Source organism: Dromiciops gliroides, chromosome 4 (assembly GCF_019393635.1).
Source record: "Dromiciops gliroides isolate mDroGli1 chromosome 4, mDroGli1.pri, whole genome shotgun sequence".
NCBI classification, from domain to species: domain Eukaryota; kingdom Metazoa; phylum Chordata; class Mammalia; order Microbiotheria; family Microbiotheriidae; genus Dromiciops; species Dromiciops gliroides.
In genome coordinates, this window is record NC_057864.1 from 59432601 (window position 1) to 59459435 (window position 26835).

Genomic DNA, 26835 nt, shown 5'->3' on the forward strand with positions numbered 1-26835 from the left:
CATTGCTCTGATTTTTCTCTTATAACATGACTAATGCAGAAATATGTTTAATGTTATTATGTGTGTATATATACATATATACACATATACACATATACATATACATATACATACATACATATATATGTATATATATATATAACCTATATCAGATTACCTGCTGTCTAGGAGAGGGGGGAGGGAGGGGAAGGAGGGAAAAAATCTGAAATTGGAAAGCTTGTATAAACAAAAGTAGAGAACTATCTTTACATGTAAGGGGGGAATAATAAAATACTTTCTTAATTAAAAAACAAACCAATGGTCCAAGACAATTCCAAAGGACTCATGATGAAAAAAATGCTACCCACCTCCAGAGAGAGACCTGATGAACTCTGAATGCAAACTGAAGCATAATTTTTCACTTTTGGGGTTTTTTCCAACATTGCTAATATGGAAATGTTTTGCATGATTTTACATGTATATCTGATATATTGTTTGCCTTCTCAGTGGGCAGGGGAGGGGATGGAGGGAGGGAGAGAATTTGGAATTCAAAAAAATTTTTAAAGATATTATAAATAAATTATATAATATATATGTATTTTAAAGAAAGTTAAGTCAAGCTCAATCTCTCTGCACTTGCTACAGTACAAGAAATTCTACAATTGAGGTTACTGTGTATTTCATTTTTTAGAGCTGATTTTCCATTCATTAAATTCATTTGATTGGCCAAATGTCCTAGCCTTGTGTGCTTATTTCCTTTTATCTAGCTCTTGTTACATTACATTCCCCTGTAAGTTAGACACAAACTATCCATTAACTACATGCATCAAAGTGTGACTTAATGCCAAAGGGACTGCTTCCCTATATGAGAAGGATACTAAATACTATAGATACTCTTGCTCCACCCCCTATTGCCCCCTTATCTTCCATATATTTATTAAATGCTTCCAATAGGCCTTGTCATGAGGTAGCATAGCCAAGTGGATAGAGACATCCTCTATCCAGAATCAAGATGATCTGGATTCAAGTCCCAAGTCTGATAAAACTGGTTACGTGACTCTGGACAACTCATCTACCCTCTCAGTGGCCCCAGGAAATTCTCCAACACTATGCATTTCATAGTTGGTGACAACGGTTTTGAGAGAGGGCATTTCAGCACTGGGAATTTCCCACACCCATGAAATAAGAGCCCCAATGAGCCAGGAACTGGCTTAATTAGGGCTGTCACCTGTCCAGAATATAAGGATTGAACTCTGAACTCTAGAATAACCTTTCTGATCCAATACAAAACATATTCATTCAGATAGCATATACCTGAATGCCTATCAAGAATAAGCCTAGGGGCAGCTAGGTGGTACAGTGAATAGAGCACTGGCCCTGGAGTCAGGAGTACCTGAGTTCAAATCCAGCCTCAGACACTTAACACTTACTAGCTGTGTAACCCTGGGCAAGTCACTTAACCCCAATTGCCTCAGTAAAAAAAAAAAAAAAAAAGAATAAGCCTAGGCACTGGGGGACAAACCAAGAGAAATAAGACCTGATTCTCTTCAGAAAGTTAGAATCTAACAGATCTTTTGCACCAACAGCTGTGACACATCTCATCAAATTTATCTCCAGCCTTCATCGTTGAGACTTCTGGTGCTCTCTGGCCATGAGTACAATATGGACAAAAGATGGTGGCCCTAGTTCAAGTCACAACTTAGGCTAGAAAGGATCACAACATTCTTGTCCATGCTTCCTTGAGGCAGGTCTGAGAGAAGAAATTCGTTGTCATCTAAACAAAATGACTACTAGTCTATAAAGAAGCCAGAATACTTAAAAAAAAAAAATCAAAACAAAAAACCTCACAACTCAGAGTACTTGCACTCTTTGAGAAAGCTTAGAAGTACCAAGTCCAACCTGGGGGCAGACAACTCTACTATGGTGATGGGATTTAAGGGGCAAGGAAAAGCCCACCTGCTTAGAACTATCCCCTCAATTGCCCCTACCCCTGAAATTTCACCATTAGTTATCGATCTTTTTGTTCAAAGAACAGATTTTCCAGTTTAGCCCCTGTGGGAGTGCAAACTTTTTTTTTTGGACAGGTCAATGGTCTGGAAAGCTGAAAGTTATGAAACTCCCTTTACTTAGGGTGGAAGTTACTGAGCAATTTACCCTCTTAATAACTTGCCTGGGGCAGTGAAAGATTGAATGACTTGCTGCAGGTGACATAGTATACAAGCAGAGGCTAGACCAGAACCCAAGTCTTCTGGATTCATAAAGGGAGGGAGGAGGGGCAGGAGGCTAACCCTCAAAGGGTAAATGTAGGTTAAAGGTATTTATCACATGAATTCTTGAATGTTCATTATCAAGTTAGCACGATAGTTATGTTATTTCATCAAATTAGCCAAAGATGACCTAGACAAGTTGAGATTGGGTTTATCTTGAAAGACTGGGTATAAAACTGTCATGTCTGCGTAGGGGCATAGATCCCAGGAAAGGCTTCCTGGAAGGGCAGGTATGAATGAGGCCTTTATAGTGTTTGAGGTGGGGTGGAGGAGGAGACTAACACCATACTGGGGCCCATGAATGCAGCCAGAGTTCTAAGGCACATGAGGAAGAAAATGCTGAAAAAAGAGATTGGGGGGAAGGAGCCACTGGGGGAGGGAGGTAGGGATTGGAACTAGAAAGGGAAATTAGAAGCAATGGGAAGCAGGGAAAGGGGATGGCTGGTAGGGGAGGTTGCCAGGAGCCAACTGGCTCCAAAGTAAACTCCACCCATTTCCAAGTTTTGCTTAGGGCTGGGCCTGAAGCCAGTTACAACTTTCCAACTGCTTACTCAACTTTGACCCAGCCGTTGGTCTTGCTTAAACTTTAGTCACAGTACTGAAGGCAAGGGGAACCTGTGGGTCTTGCTTAAGATCCAGCCACAGTATTGGGGGAAGGGGTGGCAATCCTGTGTCCTTGCTCCTCTGGAAGGGCTCCACAGAGGATTTATCCACTATGCTAATGGCCGTTTCCTGTTTTTAAATATCTTTGGATGCCAGTGCAATGCTCTGGCTAGCCATCTGTTGTCCTGAACTCTGAATGAGCAGCCCACCTTTCTTTCACAGAGCACAGGTAAAAAGCCACGTGAACACTGGGCAGAGTTGAACTGTGTGCCTTCTGCTGTCATCCAGACATATGTATGTTTACAAAATAGGTGGGTCTAAGAAACAAACATATTTCTAAGAAAAGGATATCAACTCTTTCCCTGCCCTGCCCGTGTTAATGTCCATCTCCTCAGTTACCCTCATTCCCCCACTAAGTAAATGGGGACTGTAGTTGGTAGTTGACTGAGTAAAGGATCCCCATTCCCTTCCCAAATTCCAAATCTTCATTCCATCTCCCAAGACCATCCAGGGGAAGTTAGCTCTCAGAACTCACTTGATTTTGAAGATCTGAGAACAGTAGTCAAATATGACGACCGCACTTTCCAAAGCATGAGTAATCTCATCAGGTGCCTTTTCCCCAGGGAAACCAAATACACAGAGAAAGGAGCATCCCTGTTGGAAGGAGAGGAAGCAAATCCAGTGGGTGGTGGGTTTTCATATATTAATAATGTGAGTACAAAATAGCCCGTCTGCAATCTTCTCTTCTGAGACAGACCCTCTGTTAGCTTTTTTCTCACTTGCCACAAATAACTGGCATTATTGGGAAGATTGTGAGGCTAGAGAGCTGGAGCTGGGAGGGGCCTCAGAGACCTCCTTCTCCTACCTCCTCATTTTACAGAGGAGGGAACTGAGGCTGAGGGAAGTTAAATGCCTTGCCCAAAGTCACATGGGAATGTCAGGCAGTGCAGGAAACCCGGTCCTCACACCAGAACCAGCACTTGGTCCTCTGAACTGTCCTGTCCAGGTTGCTGCTTAGCTTTGCTGAATTATTTTTCTCTCTCTCTCTTTTTTTTAATCTTCGTTATGGAAGTCATTTGAGTTTCATTCTCTTACTGGAGGCATGGGCACTAGCCATTTCATAACCACAATTCTGAGGGGGAGAATTACTCTGAATGTGTGTCATGTTTTATAAATCTGCCCCTGAGAGGAGAGCCTAAGAATAACCAGATGTTCTACCAGAGAGGGCTCAGTGGGTAGGTGACAGGAGAGGAATATTGTGCTGGTGATATTCAAAACAAAATGTATCCATCCAAAAAAAATAAAGGACTACAGTACTCTTGATGCAATTCTACTTCATTCAACCTATTCCTATAATCATCCAGACTCAAAACACAATCCTGTAGTTTCTCATAACCTTGCCCTATAGTTCAGACTCCATTTAGAAGAGAAATAAGGGGCAGCTAGATGGCGCAGTGGATAGAGCACTGGCCCTGGAGTCAGGAGTACCTGAGTTCAAATCCGGCCTCAGACACTTAACACTTACTAGCTGTGTGACCTTAGGCAAGTCACTTAACCCCAATTGCCTCACTTAAAAAAAAAAAAAAAAGAAGAGAAATAAACTTGAGGTTGGTATCATCATCACTAGCAAATGTATTGAGCTTTACGGTTTGCAAAACTACAGATGTTAACTTATTTGACCCTTACCCCAACCCTGTGAGGTAGGAACTACTATGATCTCCATTTTACATCTGAGGAAACTGAGGCACGGAGATTGTTTTTTATTGACTGGTCCAGGGTCACACAACTAGTGTTTGAGGATGGATTTGAACTCAGATCTTCATTGCATCAAGCTCTACACAATGTCCACTTTACTATCTAGCCAATCGGATAAGATCAAATGAGATAATATTTGGAAAGTGCTTAGCACAGTGCCTGGTGCTTAACAAATGCTCGCTCCCTTCTCTTTCCTATTAGAGCAGTGGCCTAACATAAGTTCTTCTTTATGACATTGCCCTATCTAATCATTCAGACTATCCTGAGGGGTTTACACCTCCTGGATGGTATCCAGGCAATGCCCCAACATTCCTCCAGAAAGTTAGGCTTCAGGAAATATCACCACTTGGACCTTATGGTTCTTCTTCTCCGTGACTTCAGTATATTTTGTATATTCTTGTGCATATCTTTATCTCTGATGCTCAAGGCCTGGGGTCCAGGTTCTCAGATTGCAAGGCGTCTTTTCATAGTCCTCCTCCTTCTTGACCAGAGGCATCAAACACTAGACCAGCAACACTTTGAGTGTTGACCCAACCAGATTAAAGAGGAAATGAGAAATATTTAACAAAATAAATACGCAATAAAACATAGATAACATTAGACCGGCAGAGATCCTTACCTATGGGTTAGTGGTCCCTATTTCTGTCTGAGTTTGATACCCCTGCTCTTAAACCACTTTACTGCTAAATATTTTCTCCTCGCTGGGTTTTTATGACACTGCTCTCTCCTGGTCCTCCTCTTACCTTCCTTCTCAGTCTTGTTCATTGGCTTATCATCCATTGCATGCTTAGTCCCTGTAGGTATTCCCTAAGGTTTTATCCTGGGCCATCTCTTGGCTTCCTGCATTGTCTCGCAGTCACTTCACCAGCTGCTGTGATCTCACAAATCTATGTATCTTCTCCTGGTCTCTCCTCCAAGCTTCAGTCCCCCACACCCCCAACTACCCATTAGACATTTCAAAGCGGGCATCCTGGAGACATCTCAAACTCGATATATTGGCAAAGTGCAATTCTTCATCTTTCCAAACCAAATCCACCCATTCTAACTGTTGAAGGCAACATTGATCTTCTAGCCTTCAGATTCACAACCCTGATTGTTTCCCTGTTCCTCCTCGAGATGCATCTCCATTCAGTTGCACATCTCAACATTTCCTTCTCCACCACATCTCTCACATATGACTCCTCCTTTCTGCTCACACTGCCACCACCTGAGCTCACAGCCTTGTCAGTGCTTACCCAAACTATCGGGATGACTCCTCCCTGGCCACTATGATTCCTCTGGCACACGGTTGCCAAAGTGATTTCCTGAGGGTCTGACTGTGCACTTCACCTCCTCAATCACTTCCTCCAGAATAAAATCAAGTCTCACGTGTTTCTTTCAAAGCACTTCACACACTGATATCCACCTATCTTTCTAGCCTCTTTACACATTCTATATTACTCCAATGTCATTAAGGTCCAGCCAAACTGGCCTTTGTGTTCCTCAAGCAGGGCATTCTATCTGCTATCTCTGAGCATTTGCTCTTTTTGTCCCTCATGCCTGAAAGGCACTTCTTCCTCACCTCCACCTCACAATGTCTCTCTCTCCCTTTAAGGTGCTGCTCAAGCACCCCTTCTTACATGAAGCCTTTCCTGATCCCCTCCCCCTTCATAACCACTGGACCCTTAACCACCTCCTGGTTTTTATTTGGGGGGTAATTTTCAGTTCGTTGGTTAGAATCCTTTTTGAAGAAGGTTGCTCAGGCAGTGGTTCCATCCATTCCCTAGTCCTCATTCCTAACTGGGTCAGGGCACATTCATTTTTTTTCACTCCTTTCCCTGAGCCCATAGTCCTCACCTCTTACTGAGTCTTTATAAGGGCTGTGAAAAAAAACCCCACATTTCATTTGCCCTTTCAACTCCTGTCATGCTGCTGGCAGCTAATGCCAGGCCATGCAAATTACCCTGAAGCTTCACTAATTCTCCAAGAGTCCCTGGCAAATGCTGGTGGGTGAAGGGTGGCCTTTGCCCTGCATTCCTGTTACCCCAGCCCAATGTCCTGTTCCTTTTACACAGCCATGAATGCTCCTGGGATGACCTGCTTTAGGTCTCCTGCCAAACTCTCTGCAGGCTCATTTTCTCCTCCGTTGCTTTTGTTGTTTGGAGAGCTGAGACTGTGTACAATCTCCTCCTCCCTGATATATACTCTAAACTACAATTTCCCTTGGCGGCCACCTTTCTCCTATGAGGACTGAGATCAAGTCTTTGTGGATTGATGCAGTTTCTGGAGACCTTGGGTCACCTTGTAGCCTTTGTTTCATATCAATCAAACTTTCCTGAGAACTGGAAATCATTAGAGTGATCACTGACTTTTTAGTTGTTAATCATTTTTCAGAGTCAAAGGCTCATCTAAGAAGGTCAGGTCGAAGCCATTGCAGTTGCCTGAAGAGTCTTTTTCTCACCTTTAGCCTGTCTTCTCATTTGCTGTTGATGTGAATCTTTACTTTCACCAGTCAAGGAGCTGGCTCCAGGCCTGGGTTCTCAGATGACTCTCCTATCAGTAATCGGCTGCTTTTTATCTGGAGACACGGTAAATTTCACAGTTATGATGTTGTTTAGGGCTCACCATGTGCAGCACCTTCTGACTTTCTTGGTGAAGCAGCTACAGTTCTACACCCCTATGAATTATCTTTGTGTTTTCCCCTGAGGGACAAAAAATAACCCTTATCCCCCCTGGTCCTTCCCTCATCCCTCCTCTTACTGACGATGGCCAGTCTCTATTGAAATCCAAATCCCAAGTCTCCTGACCCAAAGAATGAGGAAAAAGAGATGGGCAACAAGGCAACTTCTGCTGTATGTAACAGGGCTTCACGAGAGGAGCAGACAGTGTCCTGTCGTATTTCCAAGATGTTAGGAGGATAAGGGAAGGCTTCCCGTGTGTGCAGCCATCGCCTCCAGAGGACTGATTGTCATCCATGTCAGTTGACAGAATGAGCACATTGACATTACTGCTGACCCAAATCAGTAGTTTGGGGCTCACCTTCAGGATTTTTCTTCTTTTTTCTTCTGGTGTGTATGTGTAGAAATAATAATATCTAGCATCTATATAGCACTTTAAGGTTTGCAAAGTGCCCTACAAATATTATCTTATTTGATCCTCAAAACAACCCTGGGAGGCAGGTACTATTATTACCCCCATTTTACAAATGAGGAAACTGAGGCAGACAGAATGACTTGCCCAGGGTCAAGAGGCTGGATTTTAATTTGGGCCTTCCTGACTCCAGGTGCAGCACTGTACTCACTTCTTGCTACCTAGCAGCCTGGGAAGAAGTAATAGTGGGCCTGTGTCCCCTGGAAATCTTGCCTGATGATCTGCCAGATTTGTGTTTTCTTTGAATTGCAGTACATATTACTTGCCCAAGCTTTGTAGAGTTATTCTTGCTTATGAACAGGGGAGCAAGTGGAACAGTGAGATGTGAAATCCAAAGGGTTCTCTTTGTAGCTAATTCATCACTCTCCAGCTCCTACTTCTGATGACAGACAATAGGACTGGCTTTACATAGAGGTAGTTGCCTATGCAGTGTGACTTGTGAAGCATGAATGTATCCCCTCTGAATCCTAAAATCTTTTCTCCGCCCAGACGATTTTTGGAACAACATTTAGAGGAACCTTAGACACAATCTAGTAGGGAAAGCCAGAGAGCCAAGAATGGTTTTCACATTTAAAAATAAGTAGATTAGGGGCAGCTAGATGGCGCAGTGGATAGAGCACCGGCCCTGGAGTCAGGAGTACCTGAGTTCAAATCCGAACTCAGACACTTGACACTTACTAGCTGTGTGACCCTGGGCAAGTCACTTAACCCCAATTGCCTCACTAAAAAAAAAAAAAATTAAAAAAAAAAGTAGATTGAGGGCAGCTAGGTAGCACAGTGGATAGAGCACTGGCCCTGGATTCAGGAGGACCTGAGTTCAAATTCGAACTCAGACACTTGACACTTACTAGCTGTGTGACCCTGGGCAAGTCACTTAACCCCAATTGCCTCACCAAAAAAAAAAAAAGAAAGAAAAGAAAAGAAAAAAATAAATAGATTATATTTAAAAACACTAAAAAGCTGTGTTTAGGATTTGGCCTGTAGCTGACTCCTGATCTACTCTAACCCCTCACTTGAAAGATGATGACATTCCATCATTAGAAACCTGGGTGCAGTTAACTTTGAGATATACATGCTCCCACTACAACAAAGAGCACATCACTGTGAGTTACTAACATTGTAGTTTGAAGGACTCTGCTTTAGAGGGACTGGGGACAGCTGAAGTTGTTGTTTGCCCTTCATTCCAGAAGAGGACCATAACATCAGCCTGATGTCATGACTCGCACTGAATTGGATTTAAGTGAGGGAGGCACCTATCCTGAGAGCCTTATGCCACAGTAACCTTGAGCTTCCGAGACCCTTCCTGAAAGCAAAATCCGACCTTGCTGCAATGACCCTGCTTTCTGCATATATGCCATCCCCTTGGGCATCCGGATGTTCCCCAGGCTGGCTGCTCCCCATCCTGGGTTCACACTCACTTTGTCAAACATAAAGACTTTATTGATTTGGCCTTTGAAGTTCTTCAGGACAGAGTCGATGTACACACTGGAATCCTGGATGACCTGGCCAATATCGTCAGCGGTCTCCTGCCCTTCAAACTGCAGGTTGACAAATACAATAGTCACAGGTCGAAGTTCAGACAAATAACCTCTCAGCTGCTTGTCATCAATCTGGAAAATAGGAGCCAAACACGTGTCCCCTGAGCAGGCCAGGCATAGGCAAGCCCCCCCCCCCCTTGAGACTGCTCTTGAGACTGTACTTATCTCCTTTCTTGGAAGCCCCTGGACCCTCTGAGGCAGGGCTCACTAGAGATGCCCCCTCCTGCCAAAGGCCTTCTCCAAACCCCCCAGTTCTAGTGATGCTGCCACAATGAAATGATTTTGTCTTTACTCCACCAATTTGTGAAGTTGACAAATTTAACTCCATAACGAAACCAAATTCGATGCTGGCTTGAAAGTTACAAAATGGTGAGTGACTCAAATTATCTCCTTCATATCAAGTTACTTTAAAAAAGTAAAATATGTCACATATATGTACGTATGTATGTATTTTGCGGGGCAATGAGGGTTAAGTGACTTGCACAGGGTCACACAGCTAGTTAGTGTCAAGTGTCTGGGACCGGATTTGAACTCCAGTCCTCCCAAATCCAGGGCTGGTGTTTTATCCACTGTGCCACCTAGCTGCCCCCAATCTCTCTCTATATTTTTTTTTTTTTGCGGGGCAATGGGGGTTAAGTGACTTGCCCAGGGTCACACAGCTAGTAAGTGTCAAGTGTCTGAGGCCGGCTTTGAACTCAGGTACTCCTGAATCCAGGGCCAGCGCTTTAACCACTGCGCCATCTAGCTGCCCCCAATCTCTATATTTTTAACTTACTTATTGATGTGTGCTTGTTTTTGGCAGTAGAACACAAATTTCTTGACGGTGAGGGTCTTTCATTTTTGTCTTTGCATTCTCAAGGCCAAGCAAAGTTCCAGGCATAAAACAGGCATTTAGGAGAAGCCTCTTTGAATTCTATTGAATTGATCTGAACTAGAATCTCACAATATGTAGAATTTAAATGGTAGACCCCTCATGGACCGATAGTTGATAGTTCTGAAACTGAAAGGTAGCCTGGGGTAGTAGATTGGAAAAGGGAGCTGGGAGACTCCTGGGTTGGAATGCCTGCTCATACAAGTTTTGTGGCCAAGGAATAGTCCCTTACCCTGTCTAAGGCTGAGTTTCCTTACATGTAAAGTGGAAATAACAGTCCATGCCCAAGGCATTGGGAGAGAAATGCTCTGTAAACCTTAAAACATTTTCACAGATGTGAGTCATTGAGGCTGAAAGCAGCAAAACACCATTAGAAGGAAGGAAACAGGCATTAATTAAGTGCCTACTGTGCGGCAGCCAAAGCATTTTGTAGCACAGTGGTTTGAGTGGTGAGTTGAAATCCAGCCTCAGACACAACCTCTGCTTGCTTCAGTGACCTCAGCTGAGGAAGTTGGGACATCAGCCTCCCAGGACTGTTGTGAGGATCAAAAGAGAGACTATCTGTAAACTGCTTACTTAGCACAGTGCCTGACACACAGTAGTTGTTTAATAAATGCTTATTTCCAAAATTGTTTTTAATTTTTAAAGAGGAAAGAAACAAGCATTTATTAACGTGTCTGTATGCACGTACCATATATGCATAAAATAACACCTATGTAGATATACACAACATGTATTTAAATATTTATATAAGTTAATTTATATATGGTGATGATTAAAAACATGAGAGACATGGTATGTGGGTAATTTAATCATTTTATTAGGCCTGTGGTCTTCTTGTAACTGTGTAAATGGGATCCATCCGAAATATTGATGGACTGGTAGGGAGGCTACAACAGAGTGAGGAGGGGGCCCGTTGGGTTCTAATTACTTAGCTTCCTTGACCTTGAAGCTTAAAGCCATAAATCCTCTGAAAGGAAAAAGGAGTCTGTCATTCATCTCTGAAATCCTTCTGCTGTTTGGGCCAGAGAGAAGCCACGTGATTTCTTTTGCTTTTGTGATTTGAAAAGAATTTAATTTTCACACTTGTTCTTAAAGATCTTTTTTACGTGTCCGGGGTTCTCAGCTGACTAAAAGTCAGTGATGGGGGCAGCTAGGTGGCGCAGTGGATAGAGCACTGGCCCTGGATTCAGGAGGACCCAAGTTCAAATCCGGCCTCAGACACTTGACACTTACTAGCTGTGTGACTCTGGGCAAGTCACTTAACCCTCATTGCCCTGCAAAAAAAAAGTCAGTGACACTGCAATGACTGGAATACCTGTTTCAAAATACTTCTCATGATGTACTTTTGCAGAGAGATTTCCAGTTCAGGGTCAGACTCCAGAGTAGAGGCAAGTCTCAGAATGTCTAAGAAAGAAGAGAGATATTGACTTTGGGAAGAAGTCTGGGCAGAGCAGTCACTGTTAAAACTAAGCAACATCTGGGGCAGCTAGGTGGCACAGTGAATAGAGCACCGGCCCTGGATTCAGGAGGACCTGAATTCAAATTCGGCCTCAGACACTTGACACTTACTAGCTGTGTGACCCTGGGCAAGTCACTTAACCCTCATTGCCCTGCCCCCCAAAAATAATAAAAAAAACTAAGCAACATCCTCACTATGATGCGATTCTGGAATGAGCCCCAAAGAACCACATGGTGACTATATTTTGAAGTGGAGGACCCAATATGCAGCTGTACCTCCCCTGGCACTGTGAAGCTTCCATGAAACTTCCATATGTCCATCCTCTAGAGCCTTACTCTGGAGCTTCCTGGGGGTATGGAGGTGACTCTGGGGCCTTGAGGGCTCTGCAGTCAAAGAGTCTCATTATGGCAGAAGACTTCTAGTACAGTCAGGGTGATGGAGCAGGTTTACTTTCCAAATGTCACCATTTGGCAAGGAATTGGAAATTGAATGGATGCCCATCAATTGGGGAATGGCTGAACAAGTTGTGGTATATGAATGTAATGGAATACTACTGTGCTGTAAGAAACGATGAGCAGGAGGAGTTCAGAAAAACCTGAAAGGACTTGCATGATGCTGAGTGAGATGAGCAGAACCAGGAGAACATGTACACAGTATCAACAACGTTGTGTGTTGATCAACTGTGATAGACTTGACTCTTCTCAGCAATACAATGGTCCAAGATAGTTCCAAAGGACTCATGATGGAAAATGCTCTCCAAACCCAGAAAAAAAAGAACTGTGGAATCTAGATACAGATTGAACCATACTATTTCTACTTTTTTTGTTGAGGATTTTCCCTGCCATGATCAGCTCAAGGTTTGCATTTTCATGTGGCCTGCTTTTGTGTTTGCCATGACTGAGGCAGAGTGGCAGAAAAGGGAGAAGTTTGTAGATACAGTTTTTAGACCATAATTTACATGATGCTTTTAAAGGTTTCAAAGCACTTTACATATGTTAACTCATTGTATCCTCACAACGATCCCGGGAAGTAGATGTTCTTTTACATCTAAGTAAACTGTGGCAAACAGAGGTTAAATGACTTACCAAGGATGACTCAGCTATTAAATGTCCAAGGCAAGATTTAAACTTACATCTTCCTGACTCCAAGTACAGCACTCTATCCACTGTGCCACCCAGCTGCCATCTATAAACATTAACTGTTAGGATTTTGAATGTGAGATCCTTGTTTAGTGGCCATCAAGTTGACAAACCACTGGAGAAACCACATCATATCAGCCTGGATATTATCAATATGAATGAAACCAGAAGATAGATGATGATAGATAGATAGATAGATAGATAGATAGATAGATAGATAGATAGATAGATAGATAGATAGATAGATAGATAGATAGATATAGATAGATAGATGGATGGTAGGTAGATAGATAGATATAGACAGACAGACAGATAAATAGACAGACAGACAAACAGACAGACAGACAGACAGACAGACAGACAGACAGACAGACAGACAGACAGACAGACAGACAGATAGATAGATAGATAGATAGATAGATAGATAGATAGATAGATAGATAGATATGGAATTTGAAGGTAAATCAAAGTAGGTCTCACAGATTCTCTAGGGAAGGCAAATAAAGGTGTTGAAGTCCAACTGTGGTCACTTAGCAATCTCTGATGGAAAAAATAGCTTGTTATAAATATATTTGAAAGTCTTTTCCATTCTTTGTTGCCTTCTTCCAGTTTTACCCTTGACTGCTCTTGGGAAGAGCTGGGTTAATTGGATCACTTACTGTTTTCCATAAAATCATTTTTCTCTGTACCACTTTTCAACGTCAATAGGAATATGGCAATACTGCTTACAGTATTACTGTCCTCTCTAAAATTCAAAGTATTTTATATTGTAAATTAAGCTACTTAACACTCTGCTGGAAAAGCTTTCCAGACTCCAAGGTCTGCTTTGAAGCTACAGTTTGGCATCAGAAGAAGATTGTTGTGAAAGAAATACGAGGGATACTTCATAATTTTAGGGGGCTTTTGGGTATAGAGGAATTATATTTATTGGGAGTCCAAAGGCAACCAGAAGCACTCCTTGGGATATTTGGTTTCCTCATCTTGCAATGAACATGATGAGCATTTACAAAAAGACCTTTATAAAGATCATTGCAGGGCATGTGTCTATATCTTTTGAAGAGGATGAGGAAATAGAGAAATTAAATGAAGAATTCAAAGAAACTTTCCCAAATTAATGAACATATATTTTAACATTTGGTGATTCCAGTTCAAAGACAAGGGATTCTCAGTGAATAGAAAATATGACTCAGGATGAGTATATAACAAATAGCTTCTTAAGGGGTTGACTTGGGAGGTGCTGGGCATGGCAAGCACCATTGCAAAAAATTAAATTGACTGTACTTTAAGAGAAAGAAAATAACTGGTTGCTAATGTGGCAAAGTAGAGTCAGGAAAACCTGAGTTCAAATCTGTCCTCAGACTCTTACTAGACTTGTGATCCTGAGCAAATCACTTAACCCTATTTGCCTCAGTTTTCTCATCTGTAAAATGAGTTGGAGAAAGGAAATGGCAAACCACTATAGTATCTTTGCCAAGAAAACCCAAAACAGGAGTCACAAAGAATTAAACATGACTGAAAATGACTGAACAACCATGTGAAAATAATTTCCAAGATCATAAATTTGGTAGAGAAAAGATTGAAATCAACACCAAATTAGAAGTATAATAAATATGATGCGATATGGTACACATTTAACAGACTCCAACCACACCTATTTAAATAAGCTATTTTCACCTAAAAATGGAAATCTGATATATTTATATATGTATATATGTGTATATGTGCATACCTATCTATCTATCTAAATCTTAGAAAACATGAGCTAGGAACATGAAGGCTTTCCAAAATAATATTCTAGAGCAGAATACATATTTATAGTTATACAACTGATTTAGAGATGCAGAGAATAGAAAGTTCCATTCCACTTATTGTGTGCCAAGGTGCCTAATGGCATCTAGCCTGCTGTCAATTCCACTGAACCATTTGGTCTGTTTAGATCCCTGCTATGATCAGCTCAAGGTTTGCTGAGTGGCTCAGAGTCCTTTTTGTTTCTATTCTGTCAAGCCAAGCAATTGCAGATACACCTTGGCACACTCACATATGGCCTTGAGTGGACATTCCACGAATGCTGAGAATATCCTATTGTTGCAGACAAATGTAGCCCCTTTTAAAGAATGTACCCAACTCTAATGTAGATATGTAATCCTATATTTACTATTTAATTTCTTGGTGAACTTTTTGACTTGGCTTATGGGTGCTATGCTGTTCTAAGGAAAAAAACTATACACCTAAGGATGATGGTAAATTCTTCCTGGAATCTATCCTTACCCAGAACCAAGATCATGGGGAAGAAGGAATTATGGCAGCAGCACCCATGGCTTTCAGGAGCACTCCTTGGTGCCCTGATGCCCTTTATATCCTTTCACTTAACACTGACTAAAACAAACTTAACTTGGCCAATGGTAGTGATGGCAAATTAATTACATCGCCTGGGGAGACAATGTCCTTTTGGGAAAAAAAATTTCTATTTGAGAAACAACATCCCAATTTATAAAGAAACTGTCATTCCTACTTACTGCTTAGGTGCCACTTAGGTGCTACATGATGCCTTTGTGATCCCTCGCCAATTATTAGCATTCCCCATCCCCCAGAATGACTTCTATACTTTGTATATATTTTGTGTTTATCTGTGTCATATTGTTTCTTCCCAGTAGAATGAAAGATCCTTGAGGACAAAAGACTACTGACATTTTAGTCTTTAGATCTTCACTATTTAGCAGAGTCCCCCAGTACATAGTAAACACTTATCACTAGAAGGACAAGGCACATCAATTGACACAATTTTAAAAAATCACCTTTACTCTATTTTCTTTGCCATGTGGGTTTTTTGTTTTGTTTTGTTTTTTGCAGGGCAATGGGGGTTAAGTGACTTGCCCAGGGTCACACAGCTAGTAAGTGTCAAGTGTCTAAGGCCGGATTTGAACTCAGGTCCTCCTGAATCCAGGGCCAGCGCTTTATCCAGCTGCCCCCGCCATATGGTTTTAAAAAACTGCAATGCATTGATTGATGTAGCTTGATCCTTTGAAGTATTCTTAATTCTGGCCCTTCTTTAATAAATGTTTACTGAATTGAATTGAAGGCTTCATTGCCAGTCCCCTGAAGTCCAGATTGGTCTTTTAATGACTCAGCATGGTACAATGGAAAGAGTATTGGCTTTAGAGGTGAAAGATCCAGGATCTGATTCTTCTTTGGACACTTTTTACATGTATAATTCTAGGCAATCACTCTCCCTCCTCGGGACTCAGTTTCCTCATCTGAAAAATGAAGGACTTGGGCTAGATGACCTCTGAGGTCCCTTCCAAGTTCTAGATCTATGTGACCGTGACCAGTGGAACGTTATTGTACATGTCGTTTTCCTATTTTCTCTTATTTTGCTCTGCATTAATTGACATTCCCTCTCAAGTATCTCTGGATTCTCTCTATTTCTCATTCCTTGCAATACAATCATAATTCGTTCAGAAGTATTACAATAAATATTTGTGTACATGTGACACCTTTTCCCCTCTGTTCTTGATCTTCTTGGAGGGACATGTCTAGTAATGGTATTTCTAGATCACAGGACATGTTCCATTTATGACATTTCTAACATTGTTGCAAATTGTTTTTTTCAGAATGGTTAGACCAATTCACAGTTCTACCAACCATAAAGTAATGTGCCTATTTCTCTACAACACTTCCAGAATTTAGCATCTTTGTCAACCTGATGGGTCGGAAGTCAAATCTAAGAGTTATTTCAATTTGCATTTTTTCTATTCCTAAAGATTTGGAGCTTTCTTTTCTTTCTTTCTTTCTTTCTTTCTTTCTTTCTTTCTTTCTTTCTTTTTTTTAGTGAGGCAATTGGGGTTAAGTGACTTGCCTAGGGTCACACAGCTAGTAAGTGTTAAGTGTCTGAGGCTGGATTTGAATTTAGATACTCCTGACTCCAGGGCCGGTGCTCTATCCACTGCGCCACCTAGCTGCCCCTTGGAGCTTTCTTATTAAAGATTTTTAACCATTTTAATTTATTTTTAAAGTACCTGTTCAGGTGTGACCCTGGGCAAGTCACTTAACCCTCATTGCCCTGCAAAAAAAAAAAAAAGTACCTGTTCATATCCTTTTGATATGTGTCTCCCTCTCCCACAACTTAAGGGGGAAAAAAAGAGCAGGGCTGCCCCTGCCTCAGGAAGAAGCAGAGAAAGAGTCCTCAGATGACCTTTGGTTTTTAAAAAAAATCCTTGTTTTGTGAGGTCACATGTAATATTTCTTGTCTCTCAGTAGTCTCTATAGCCCATTCATCAATAACCACCATAGGACGGAGCTAACAACACACCTCGACATTACAACTTCTATGTCAGGCCCCTTTACAAGGACCAAGTCAGTTTTGAATCAGGGGTCCAAACATATTAAGTTAGATCAGAAACTGCCTCTTTATTCCTGAGGATTCCAGAATCCCAGAGTGTAAAGTGATTTCAGAGGCTCTGCAGTATAATCTGGAACTGGAGCTGGCTTTTCCTCTACAATTTACCAGACAGATGTTAATCTGTCCTTTGCTGGAAGGCCTCCAGTGAGGAAGATCTCACTGCCTGAGGTGACTCATTCTACTTTCCCTGCAGCTTCCAAGTTGCTGTTAGGGGCCAAGCTGGACGTGTCAAATCCTTCCCTGATGTGACAGCCTTCAAATATTTGAAGGTAAATTATCATGTCCCCCTAACTCCTCACCCTGTTAAGTTTGGACTTCTCCAGACTAAATATTCCTTTTTCCATCAAATGGTCCTCATAACACCTGGCCTCTAGTCCCCTTACCATCCTGGTTATCAATGCCCTCCTTCAAATGTGGCACTCAGAAGTGACTCTAACTCTCCAGTGTGGGCTGACTAGGGTTCAGAGGGCCTGAACACTTTGCCTTCAGTCACATCACTCATTACTGCCTATTTTTCTGATAGGATCTGAGTGGATAAAGGTAACTAATCATCTCTTCTATTCCAAAAAGTTCAAAAGCAAACATAATGTCAGTTCAAAATGAACTATTGCCAAGCAGGCAGCCTCCTAATAAGATACAAGGGTTTATTTAATCTTTGTACCTAACTCAGCACCTATCACATGAGAGCTACTGAGTAAATGTTTATTGAATTGAACTGAAAATTGATGTGCAAAGGAAGGTGGATCACTCAGGACTGCACCAAGTATCTCCTCTGCAGTTTTTAGGAGCCTGGCCTGATGCCCCAGACCCACATTGTTCCTATGCTGACTTCTCTAAAGAACTGTTTGGGGGTGGGAGGAGTGGTAGATTTTCAAAAGGAATACAGAATAGTGGAAAGCCTGCCAGGTTTGGAGTCAGAGGACTTGGCTTTGAACCTTGGCTGTGTTACTTACTACCAGGAAGTCAGTCTCTTCATTAGTTAAAGAAGGAAGTAGGAACAGATATGGCTCTAACTCACATTATCTTGTACAGGTGTGAACTGTGTCCCACTTTATATCAGCCATTTTACCGAATTTCTTTCTAAAATGGGTGATCTTATTTGAGTCTCTGACAAAAATGAGTGGCAGAAACTTTGTGACAGGAGGGTCTAGACACTGAATGCCCTCAGGTGAAGATGTAATTTCCCTAAGCAGATTGTCACTCAGAAACAGGGCTCAACAATGATCCAGAGGCAGTTAGGTGACACAAGAGATGAGTGCCAGGCCTGAAGTCAGAAAGATCTGAGTTCAAATCTGACTTCAGACAATTACCAGCTGTGTGACTTTGATTATTTCATCTTAGTTTCCTCATCTGTAAAATGGGGCTAATAATAGCCCCTACCTTCCAGGGTTGTTGTGAGAACCAAAAGAGGTAACAATTGTAAAGCACTTAGCACAAGTGCCTGGCCCATTAGGAAGCATAATATAAATGTTCACCGTTATTATTAATCATCTACACTGGGTAGAGGGGAAGCCAGATTTCTTTAGCCCCATGAAAAGCTGCCCAGTGCTCGTTCTCGTAGTGACTGCAGGACTGCCAGTCCCAGGGCCAGGAGCTGCACTCCTGAGGTGTAAGTGCATGGTCTGTCAGTGGCTGCTCCCACAGCTGTGCTGGGCCTCGCTGGCAGCTGGAGGTGACTGCCAAGGGGAGCCCTTGGAAGCTCTTGAGCAGAGGTGATGAAAGCACTATTTTAAGAAGATTAAATGGGCATTTGTGCTTAGGGTTTATGGACAAGTGAAGGACCAGTGAGGAGGCTGTTTCAATAATCTATGCGTGGGATGATGAGGACCCCCACTATCCAGGACACCGTAAAGAGAAAGAGCTGCACCACCAAATGCAGCCAATGCTATCTCCCAAACACAGGGTTCTCAGGGCAGTCCCTTTCAGCACTTGCCAGAAGACTCAGAAGCCTCTGTTGGCCCTCACTAGTATATGTTACTGGGGTCCCCTTCTCTGCCCATTCCAACAACATCCCATTTCTCTCCAGCTGAAGGGTTTCTCATTCTGTAGCTGGGCTTTGGCCACAGACTTGCTGAGTTTGGTCTCTTTTCTTTTCTGCCCACATCCATGCAGCTCCATTGAGCTTGTTCACTGCCTTTCTAAGGCCCCCACAGTGAATACTTTCCCATGGTGGATTTCCTTAGTCCCTTTCCATCATGGAGTCACCTCCCCAGGTGCTCATCCCCAGGCTACTGTTGCTTCTGAGAAAAGACTGATATATCTTCACAGGGGCAAATAAGCTGAACTTAGAGTCACAGGCCCTGGGTTTGAATCCTGACTGTTCTACTTACAAGCTATATGATTTAGGGAAAGTCACTGAACCTCCCTGGGCCTCAGTCTCCTAATTTTTAAAATGAGAGAATTGGACAAGATGACCTTTGTAACTTTCCATTCCAGGTTTACAATCTTACATTCTAGATGGTGCAGTGGATAGATAAATGGATGTGGCATCAAGAAGACTTCAGTTAGTAGTCCTCAGACACTTAATAGCTATATGACCCAGGGCAAGTCAGTCAATGTCTTTTTGTGCCTCAGTTTCCTTCTCTGTAAAATGGGCATAAAAGAGCACCCACTTCTCAGGGTTGTTGTCAAACCTTAAACGCTGGGTATTGTTGCTGTTACTATTTAGTTTGTTCTTTTGGGCCTAGCCAAACTGAGAATATTAGTAAATTCACCTAAGGTGGTTTGGGGTGATGATGAGGTGTGATTGCCAAGCTGGCTGGATCAGAGAACCAGACGTACTTACTTTTATGATCACCTGAAGGATAGTAATCCATGTTTTCCATGCATTTCGTGAAAAACTCATCAAAATTATAAGCAGGGGGTAGCTTCAGGAAGTTAACCTGAACAGAAGAAAATGAGAGTTTCAGTTTTCCTTATAATGAAGAGGAATCTTCCCAGTGTAATAATAGCAGAAAGGTTTGGTGCATAGTTATTGACATACCGGAGGACACAACAGGGATGACACACAGTAGGCATGCAGGTAACAAGAGAAACCAACATTTATTTAGTGCCCTTGTCCAGTTGCCCTCTGAGAGGCAAATGCAGGTGCTAGAGACCTGTGTCACCACAGTGGGCCGGGTGTCGAATGTGGATCACAATAAGCGGGTCATTGGAAAGGCGGGGCGAAACCGCTGGCTGGGCAAGAGACCCAATAGTGGACTCTGGCAACGCAAGGGAGGTTGGGCTGGCCGAAAGATCAAGCCCCTACCGCCTATGAAGAGTTATGTGAAGTTACCTTCTGCTGCTGCCCAGAGCTGACACCCTGATCTTTCTACAATCCCCTGCCTCCCAATAAATTGACTCCCTCTTGAAAAAAAAAAAAAAGAATTTGGTATCTAGGGCAGCTAGGTGGTGCAGTGGATAAAGCACTGGCCCTGGATTCAGGAGTACCTGAGTTCAAATCCGGCCTCAGACACTTGACACCTACTAGCTGTGTGACCCTGGGCAAGTCACTTAGCCCCAATTGCCCCAAAAAAAGAAGAAAAAAGAATTTGGTATCTAATCTCAATTTTGAGCAGTTTTTTAATCTAATCTTTTCTTTTGTTTTTGGTTTTTGTTTTTGTTTTGGTGAGGCAATTGGGGTTAAGAGACTTGCCCAGGGTCACACAGCTAGTTAAGTGTCAAGTGTCTGAGGCAGGATTTGAACTCAGGTCCTCCTGAATCCAAGGCCCATGCTATATCCACTGCGCCACCTAGCTGCCCCTAATCTAATCTTTTCATTCTAAATGTAGCCACTCAGAGTAAAAAGAAGAAACAACAGATAGTAAACAAAAGGAAAAGATTCTCTTTCTTTCTGAGATTTAGTTATTAAATTTCACTAGGATTGTTAAATTTGGAACAAAAGAGAGTTGAATATTTGTATCCACTTTTGCAAGCACTCCTTTCTGACATTCCTGGCTATGATAGAGGTGAAGATTATGAAGTCCAGCAGTCCCTCAAACTCTGCATTGATTCTATTTATCTCCTATGTTTTATATGTGTGTGTGTGTGTGTGTGTACATACACACACACATAAATATATTTATCCCTTTATTGTATTTCCTTAGAATGGAGAGTGGGTAATTTAAATTGGGGGGGGTGGTAAATTAAACTTATACAGATAGTTAGCTATCTAGTAAAACTAATTCTAATTTTGCTGAACAATTTAATATATATGTATCTATCTTTGAACTAGAATCCCTCAGGTATAATCATGGCATATTTTATTACTAAAAATGTACACTTTTTGAAAAAGAGGTACTTATAAGCATGTAAAACTATAAATATGACCTGAACAAAATCTTGAATGTTATTATGTGAAATACTTCAATTTGAATATTTAAAATTCATCCTGGTAACTGAGGATTAATTAACTGAGTTGGATTAACTCAGAGTTCACTTAAATCTCATAGGCAGTCAAAAAAGGGAGGTTGTGGGGGGACCATGATAGCCAGAAACCTTATCAGCATTTCCTGACTCTGACCTAGCAAGGTTTAAGGGAAAAAAACCAAACAATTATTAATGAATTTTAAGCTAGGAAGGAAAAATAACAACCAACCATGATAGTTAGAAAATAAGATTCTTGATTTTAAAGTTTCTGATTAGTATAATTACTGATCAATTATTGTGATCACTTATCATTATTGAAATATTAGATAATAATTGTATAATTTGGGGGTACCTCCTTTGTTTCATAGAGAATGACTTGCCTTATGCAAGGGCACATATTTTAAACTGATAAATAAATAGCCCCTGACCCATCAGAAATATAGAATAGTCATATAGAGCAAAGCTTCTTAAACTGTCGGTTGAGACCCCATATGGGGTAGTGTGACTGAGTGTGAGGGTTGTGAAAAATTTAGCAACAGTAAAAGGTTATGTATACCAATTTTATATAACTATATACTAGGGTCACATACAAATTTCTCAGGCAAAAAGGGTCACAAGTGGAAAAAGTTCAAGAAGTCCTGATCTAGAGAAGTAGGTTGAAACGATGCAAGAGCAGGCTACCTTTCAAAAGTACCTTTAAAGCACTTTAGAACATGGATGTTGAGGGTTAAATACTTTAATTCCTAGAATCTAAAATTCCCAGTCCAGTCTGTTGAAAAGAAATTTACTGAAAGAGATCTTATTGGCTATCTCTGACCATTAGTACCTTGAATCTTAGAATCCACAAATCCTTCTGTTAAAAGACTCTTGATTCAGGGGTAGCTAGGTGGCACAATGGATAGAGCACTGGCTCTGAAGTCAAGAGGACCTGAGTTCAAATCCGGCCTCAGACACTTGATACTTACTAACTGTGTGACCCTTGGCAAGTCGCTTAACCCCAATTGCCTCACCAAAAAAAAAAAAAAATTGTACCATGGAAACTTGCTTTGGAACTTGTGATGAAAGAGAAGTTAGTCAAGAGCTTAAGAAGATAAAAAATAAGAAAAAAAAATACTTGGTGTCAACTTAATGGATACAAAAGATAGAGCTCTTGGAACTCTAAGTGTTTGTGTCCTCGCTGATTCAGGTGAAAGTGTAGAGGATGAGTCAGCCAGGAATGCTGTAAGGTGACCTGTTAGCAAGTCTAAAGTGCCAAGAAGCACACCCCATGAGAAAGCAGTTGAAGGTAGATAGAGGAGACTGGGGCTCTTAGGATGGGATGTTGATCTTGTGAAGTCAGTGGCAGTATAATCTTTTTTGTTTGTTTGTTTGTTTGTTTGTTTTTTGGGTGGGTTTTTTTTGTTTGTTTTTTGTGGGGCAATGAGGGTTAAGTGACTTGCCCAGGGTCACACTGCTAGTAAGGTCAAGTGTCAGACCGGATTTGAACTCAGGTCCTCCTGAATCCAGGGCCAGTGCTTTACCCACTGTGCCACTTAGCTGTCCCCAGTAGTATAATCTTGACTCATCTCTCCATTTTTCCATTTCTCCCCATTAAATGGAAAAGCCTCCCCAAGCAGTTAGACCATTGGTTTAGCTATTCTGCCCACTGAAAAGTGTGAAGTTACAAATGGGTTGTTCCAAAATTATTTTCTTAACTTTACCTGTTATGAAACAGAATTCAGAGAATTTTGTTTTAATTTATCTTATGAGAGATCAGTCTGGAACTTTAATACTGTTATATAATATGGTCCTTCTTCCCTTGACAGTGAATACCTTGGACTAGTGAATGCTTTATGATAAGTTCAGCTTTACTATAAATCTCTGGACCCACAGCGACAGTAATAGAGCAGTTAAATTTTTCTTATAAGAATTAGTCATTTTCCTAATTGTTGTATATGTGCCAAAGTTTAAGTGATGATTCTTTATGCTTAAAAATGAGGATGTGAGATACAGAGTTAAACGTAAACAGCAGATAATTCTTTTATCCATGAACTAACTCAGAGGACACCATGATTGTACTGATTCTGAGGTCCCCTTTAGAGCAGGGGCTCTTAAATTGGGGGTTATAGGCCCCCCAAGAGGGGATTTTTGGGGGGGAAGGAGTCATGAATTTGCTTTTAAAATATTTTGATAACTATTTCAATCTAATGTATTTTCTTAATAATCCTATGTATTTTAGTTTATGCATTTAAAAAACATTTTGAGAAGGGTCCATAGGCTTCACTAGCCTCACTGCCAAAGAAGTCCATGCATGATACAAAGAAGGTTGACAATGTCTGCCTTCAAGCCTAGGAATGACCCTGGCCTATCTCACACACACAAAAAACATTTTAGTGGAAGAAAAAGTAAACAAGAAAACTAAAAAAGGCCTTTGATGAATATAAAATATAAAATTGTTTGATATACCTATAGTAATCTTTAGAAGCTGCAGACCGATTCAGGATAAAGGGATAACATTTCAAGCCTTCTGTAGGCTAGCTGGGTCTATCAGACTCGTGCCTGACATATTAACCAATACCTTGTATACCTGTGGTACACATTTTCATATTTAGAACACCTCCAATTCAAGTGTAAATTGAGGACGTTAAGCACATTTTCCAGTATTCAGGTTCACCTCTGTCCAAATTTGCTTTGCAAGTCCAAACACAGAAAAAAAATAAGTTGCCCCAGATAACCCTTGAAAAAATAAATTGCCCTGGTTCCCCTTAGAAGTCTAACTTTAGAGAAAACAAGCGAATGTGTCCTGCCTGCCAGGACAGTCATTGGCAGCTTAAAAATAGCATATTGTTTTTCTCCAAGTATAGAAAGTTTGTGATATCTTCTCCTGGAGGTAGGAGACGACTCTTCCATAGAATCCTTCTCTTAAGTATGTGACTAAATAAACTTCTTCCTCACCCATTATGCCAAAGTGTACTGTTAAGCTGTGTGTTTCTTCATTGACACGTAGATGAGGAAGGAAGAAAGGAGCAATGTTGCATGTTGGCCATTTAGAAAAACAAATACCGCCCCCCCACCCACACACACACACACACACACTGGCCAACACTATTTTTGATGTCATTTTCTCCCATGTGTAGCCTCCCCGTCACAGCTCCCAATTGCTTCACTCTCCCCCAAGCACAGGATCCAAGAAAATAAGTCCTGATTAACTATACAATAGGGATGTCTCTGCCTAGAACAAATATCTCCTTTTGCTCATGTGCATTTTCCCAGGCTTGGGCCATTGAGTTTAATTGCTCACTCAACAGTGGCTTCCTGCCTCCAAATGGCCAGGCCAGCAGCTACTCACCACCCCAACCCTGTTCTGGCCAATCCTACTGTCCTCTACTGTCACTTAACTTGGCTGCCACTTCTCACCTCAATCTAGGGAGTAACACCAGCAGCTACGGAGTAATGGTGACAAAAATGACTGAAATCAGAGTGATTGCAGGAGAACCATTGGTGTTGATCATGGCTATCCTTCTTCCCTGTTTCTTTGGTCATACCCTTGGATAAATTTGTCTCTTCATCCAAGATCAACATAGTGCAGGGGAAAGAACACTGGACTTGGGAGTCCTAAGAGTCAGATTTCAATCCTACTTTGGTGTTGGGTTAATTTGCACAAATTATGTAATCTCTATAGCCTCAGTTTTCTCATCTATCAACTAAAGGGATTAGACAACATGATCTCTGGGGTCCCTTCCAACTCGAAAATCTCTGACCCTTTGATAAATCTGAAGAAGGGCCCAGAGAGACTCATTTATTGCATCAGTATAACAGTTGGAGCCCCCATATCCTAAAGCCTAATTTACACACAGAAAATGTCCAAGGGGCTTAAAGTATGGGAACACAAAAAGAATGCCTGAACTACAAACAAAAGAACTGTGTTTAGTTCTGACTGCTACTTACTACCCGTGTGACTCTGGCAAATTCATTTCGCTTCTTCGTTTCCTCACTTGTAAAAGGACAATATTAGGCTAGATCATCTCCAAGGACCCTCCCAGCTCAGAATCCTCTGAGCCGAGGATGCTGATAATCTCTTTATCCTCTAAGAGAGTTTGACATCACCAAAGCACTGTGGACCTTTGCCAGCCCCAGCAAATAAAGCCAGTGACCCCTCTAGCAGTTATGCCCCTACAGTGATGGCCAACTATCCACCCAAAGTATCAGCAACGCCTACCTTAACAGCTCTTTGGTCAGGAATCCTCTCAATTTCAATTACACTCCGGTCACAGAGTTGCCAGCAGTTGGGTGACAAAATAATATCATTCATCTGTGCCATGCTCTGGGCAAAGCGGACATCTTCCACAGCCTGACCAATCACCAGAAAGTAACTTTTTTCATCTCCAAACACAAGTTTTTTGATGTGGCCAGCAGACAGCCCTGGCAAGACAAGGGACACACACCATTAGGTAATTTGGCTTCCCATCTGTCTCCACTGGAGTCAGAGATCCTATAACCAGAGAACCAAGGTGAAGAGAATACACATTTCTACTGACATTTGGGAAAATTAAAACTACCCATTTCTGAGCTCTTTTTCTATCCTTAAAACTAGGCTTCAAAAACCTGATGATAGTAACAGAAAAAATGATATTGGTAACTCACATCTATATGATACTTTAAAGTTGTCAGAATATTTTGCTCATAACAACTCTATGAGATAGTACATGGATAATGGATTGGTGCAAGTCCAGATCACCAAAGATGGAGGCAACTCATATGAGAAACTCCAAGGACCTGCTTCTGGTAGACATGAAGACTGATGCAGGGCAGGAACCTTACCATATGGTTGGAAACAGTCTCTTTTCATTGGCTAAAAAGCTGGAATTTGGCAGAATCTTTAAAATCACCTGACTGGAATAGTCTCTTTCCTTTTGCATCCAGGACTGAAGGATTCTTTCACTTAGAGAAAGAGGTAACGGGAAGTAAAACAAAGAAGGGATTTGAGGACTGCCACTCTCCCCCTCAGGCCATTTGGACCTAAGAAACGGCTTGGAGTTAGGGTTTGTTTCATATATTCTTTTTCTTTTCTTTTTTTTTTTGCTTCATCTCTCTCTCTCTCTCTCTCTCTCTCTTTTTGTTACATTTTAAAGTTCCAAACTGTCTCCTTCCCTCCCTCCCCACACTGCACTAGAGAAGACCACCATTTGATGCAGATTTATAAATATATGTAAAACCATACTATGCATACTTTTATTGATTGATTCTTTCTCTGGAGGTGGATATCATCTTCCTGCATAGTTGGTTAATTCCGTCCTTTAAGGGTGATGTGATTATTTACTTAGTTGTTCACTATTATTTAAAAAAAATTTTTTTTTGCTGGGC

At 41.5% G+C, this 26835-nt stretch overlaps 1 protein-coding gene across 1 annotated transcript in view; it reads right to left on the reverse strand.

Annotated features, from left to right (window-relative positions):
- The window catches only part of ADCY10 (adenylate cyclase 10), a 129967-nt gene that overhangs the window by 92811 nt on the left and 10321 nt on the right, over nt 1–26835 (reverse strand). The window contains 5 exon segments of the mRNA XM_044004605.1: nt 3385–3503; nt 9152–9343; nt 11461–11549; nt 19928–20024; nt 25691–25893. Of these exon segments, the coding sequence (XP_043860540.1) occupies nt 3385–3503; nt 9152–9343; nt 11461–11549; nt 19928–20024; nt 25691–25893 (700 nt within the window).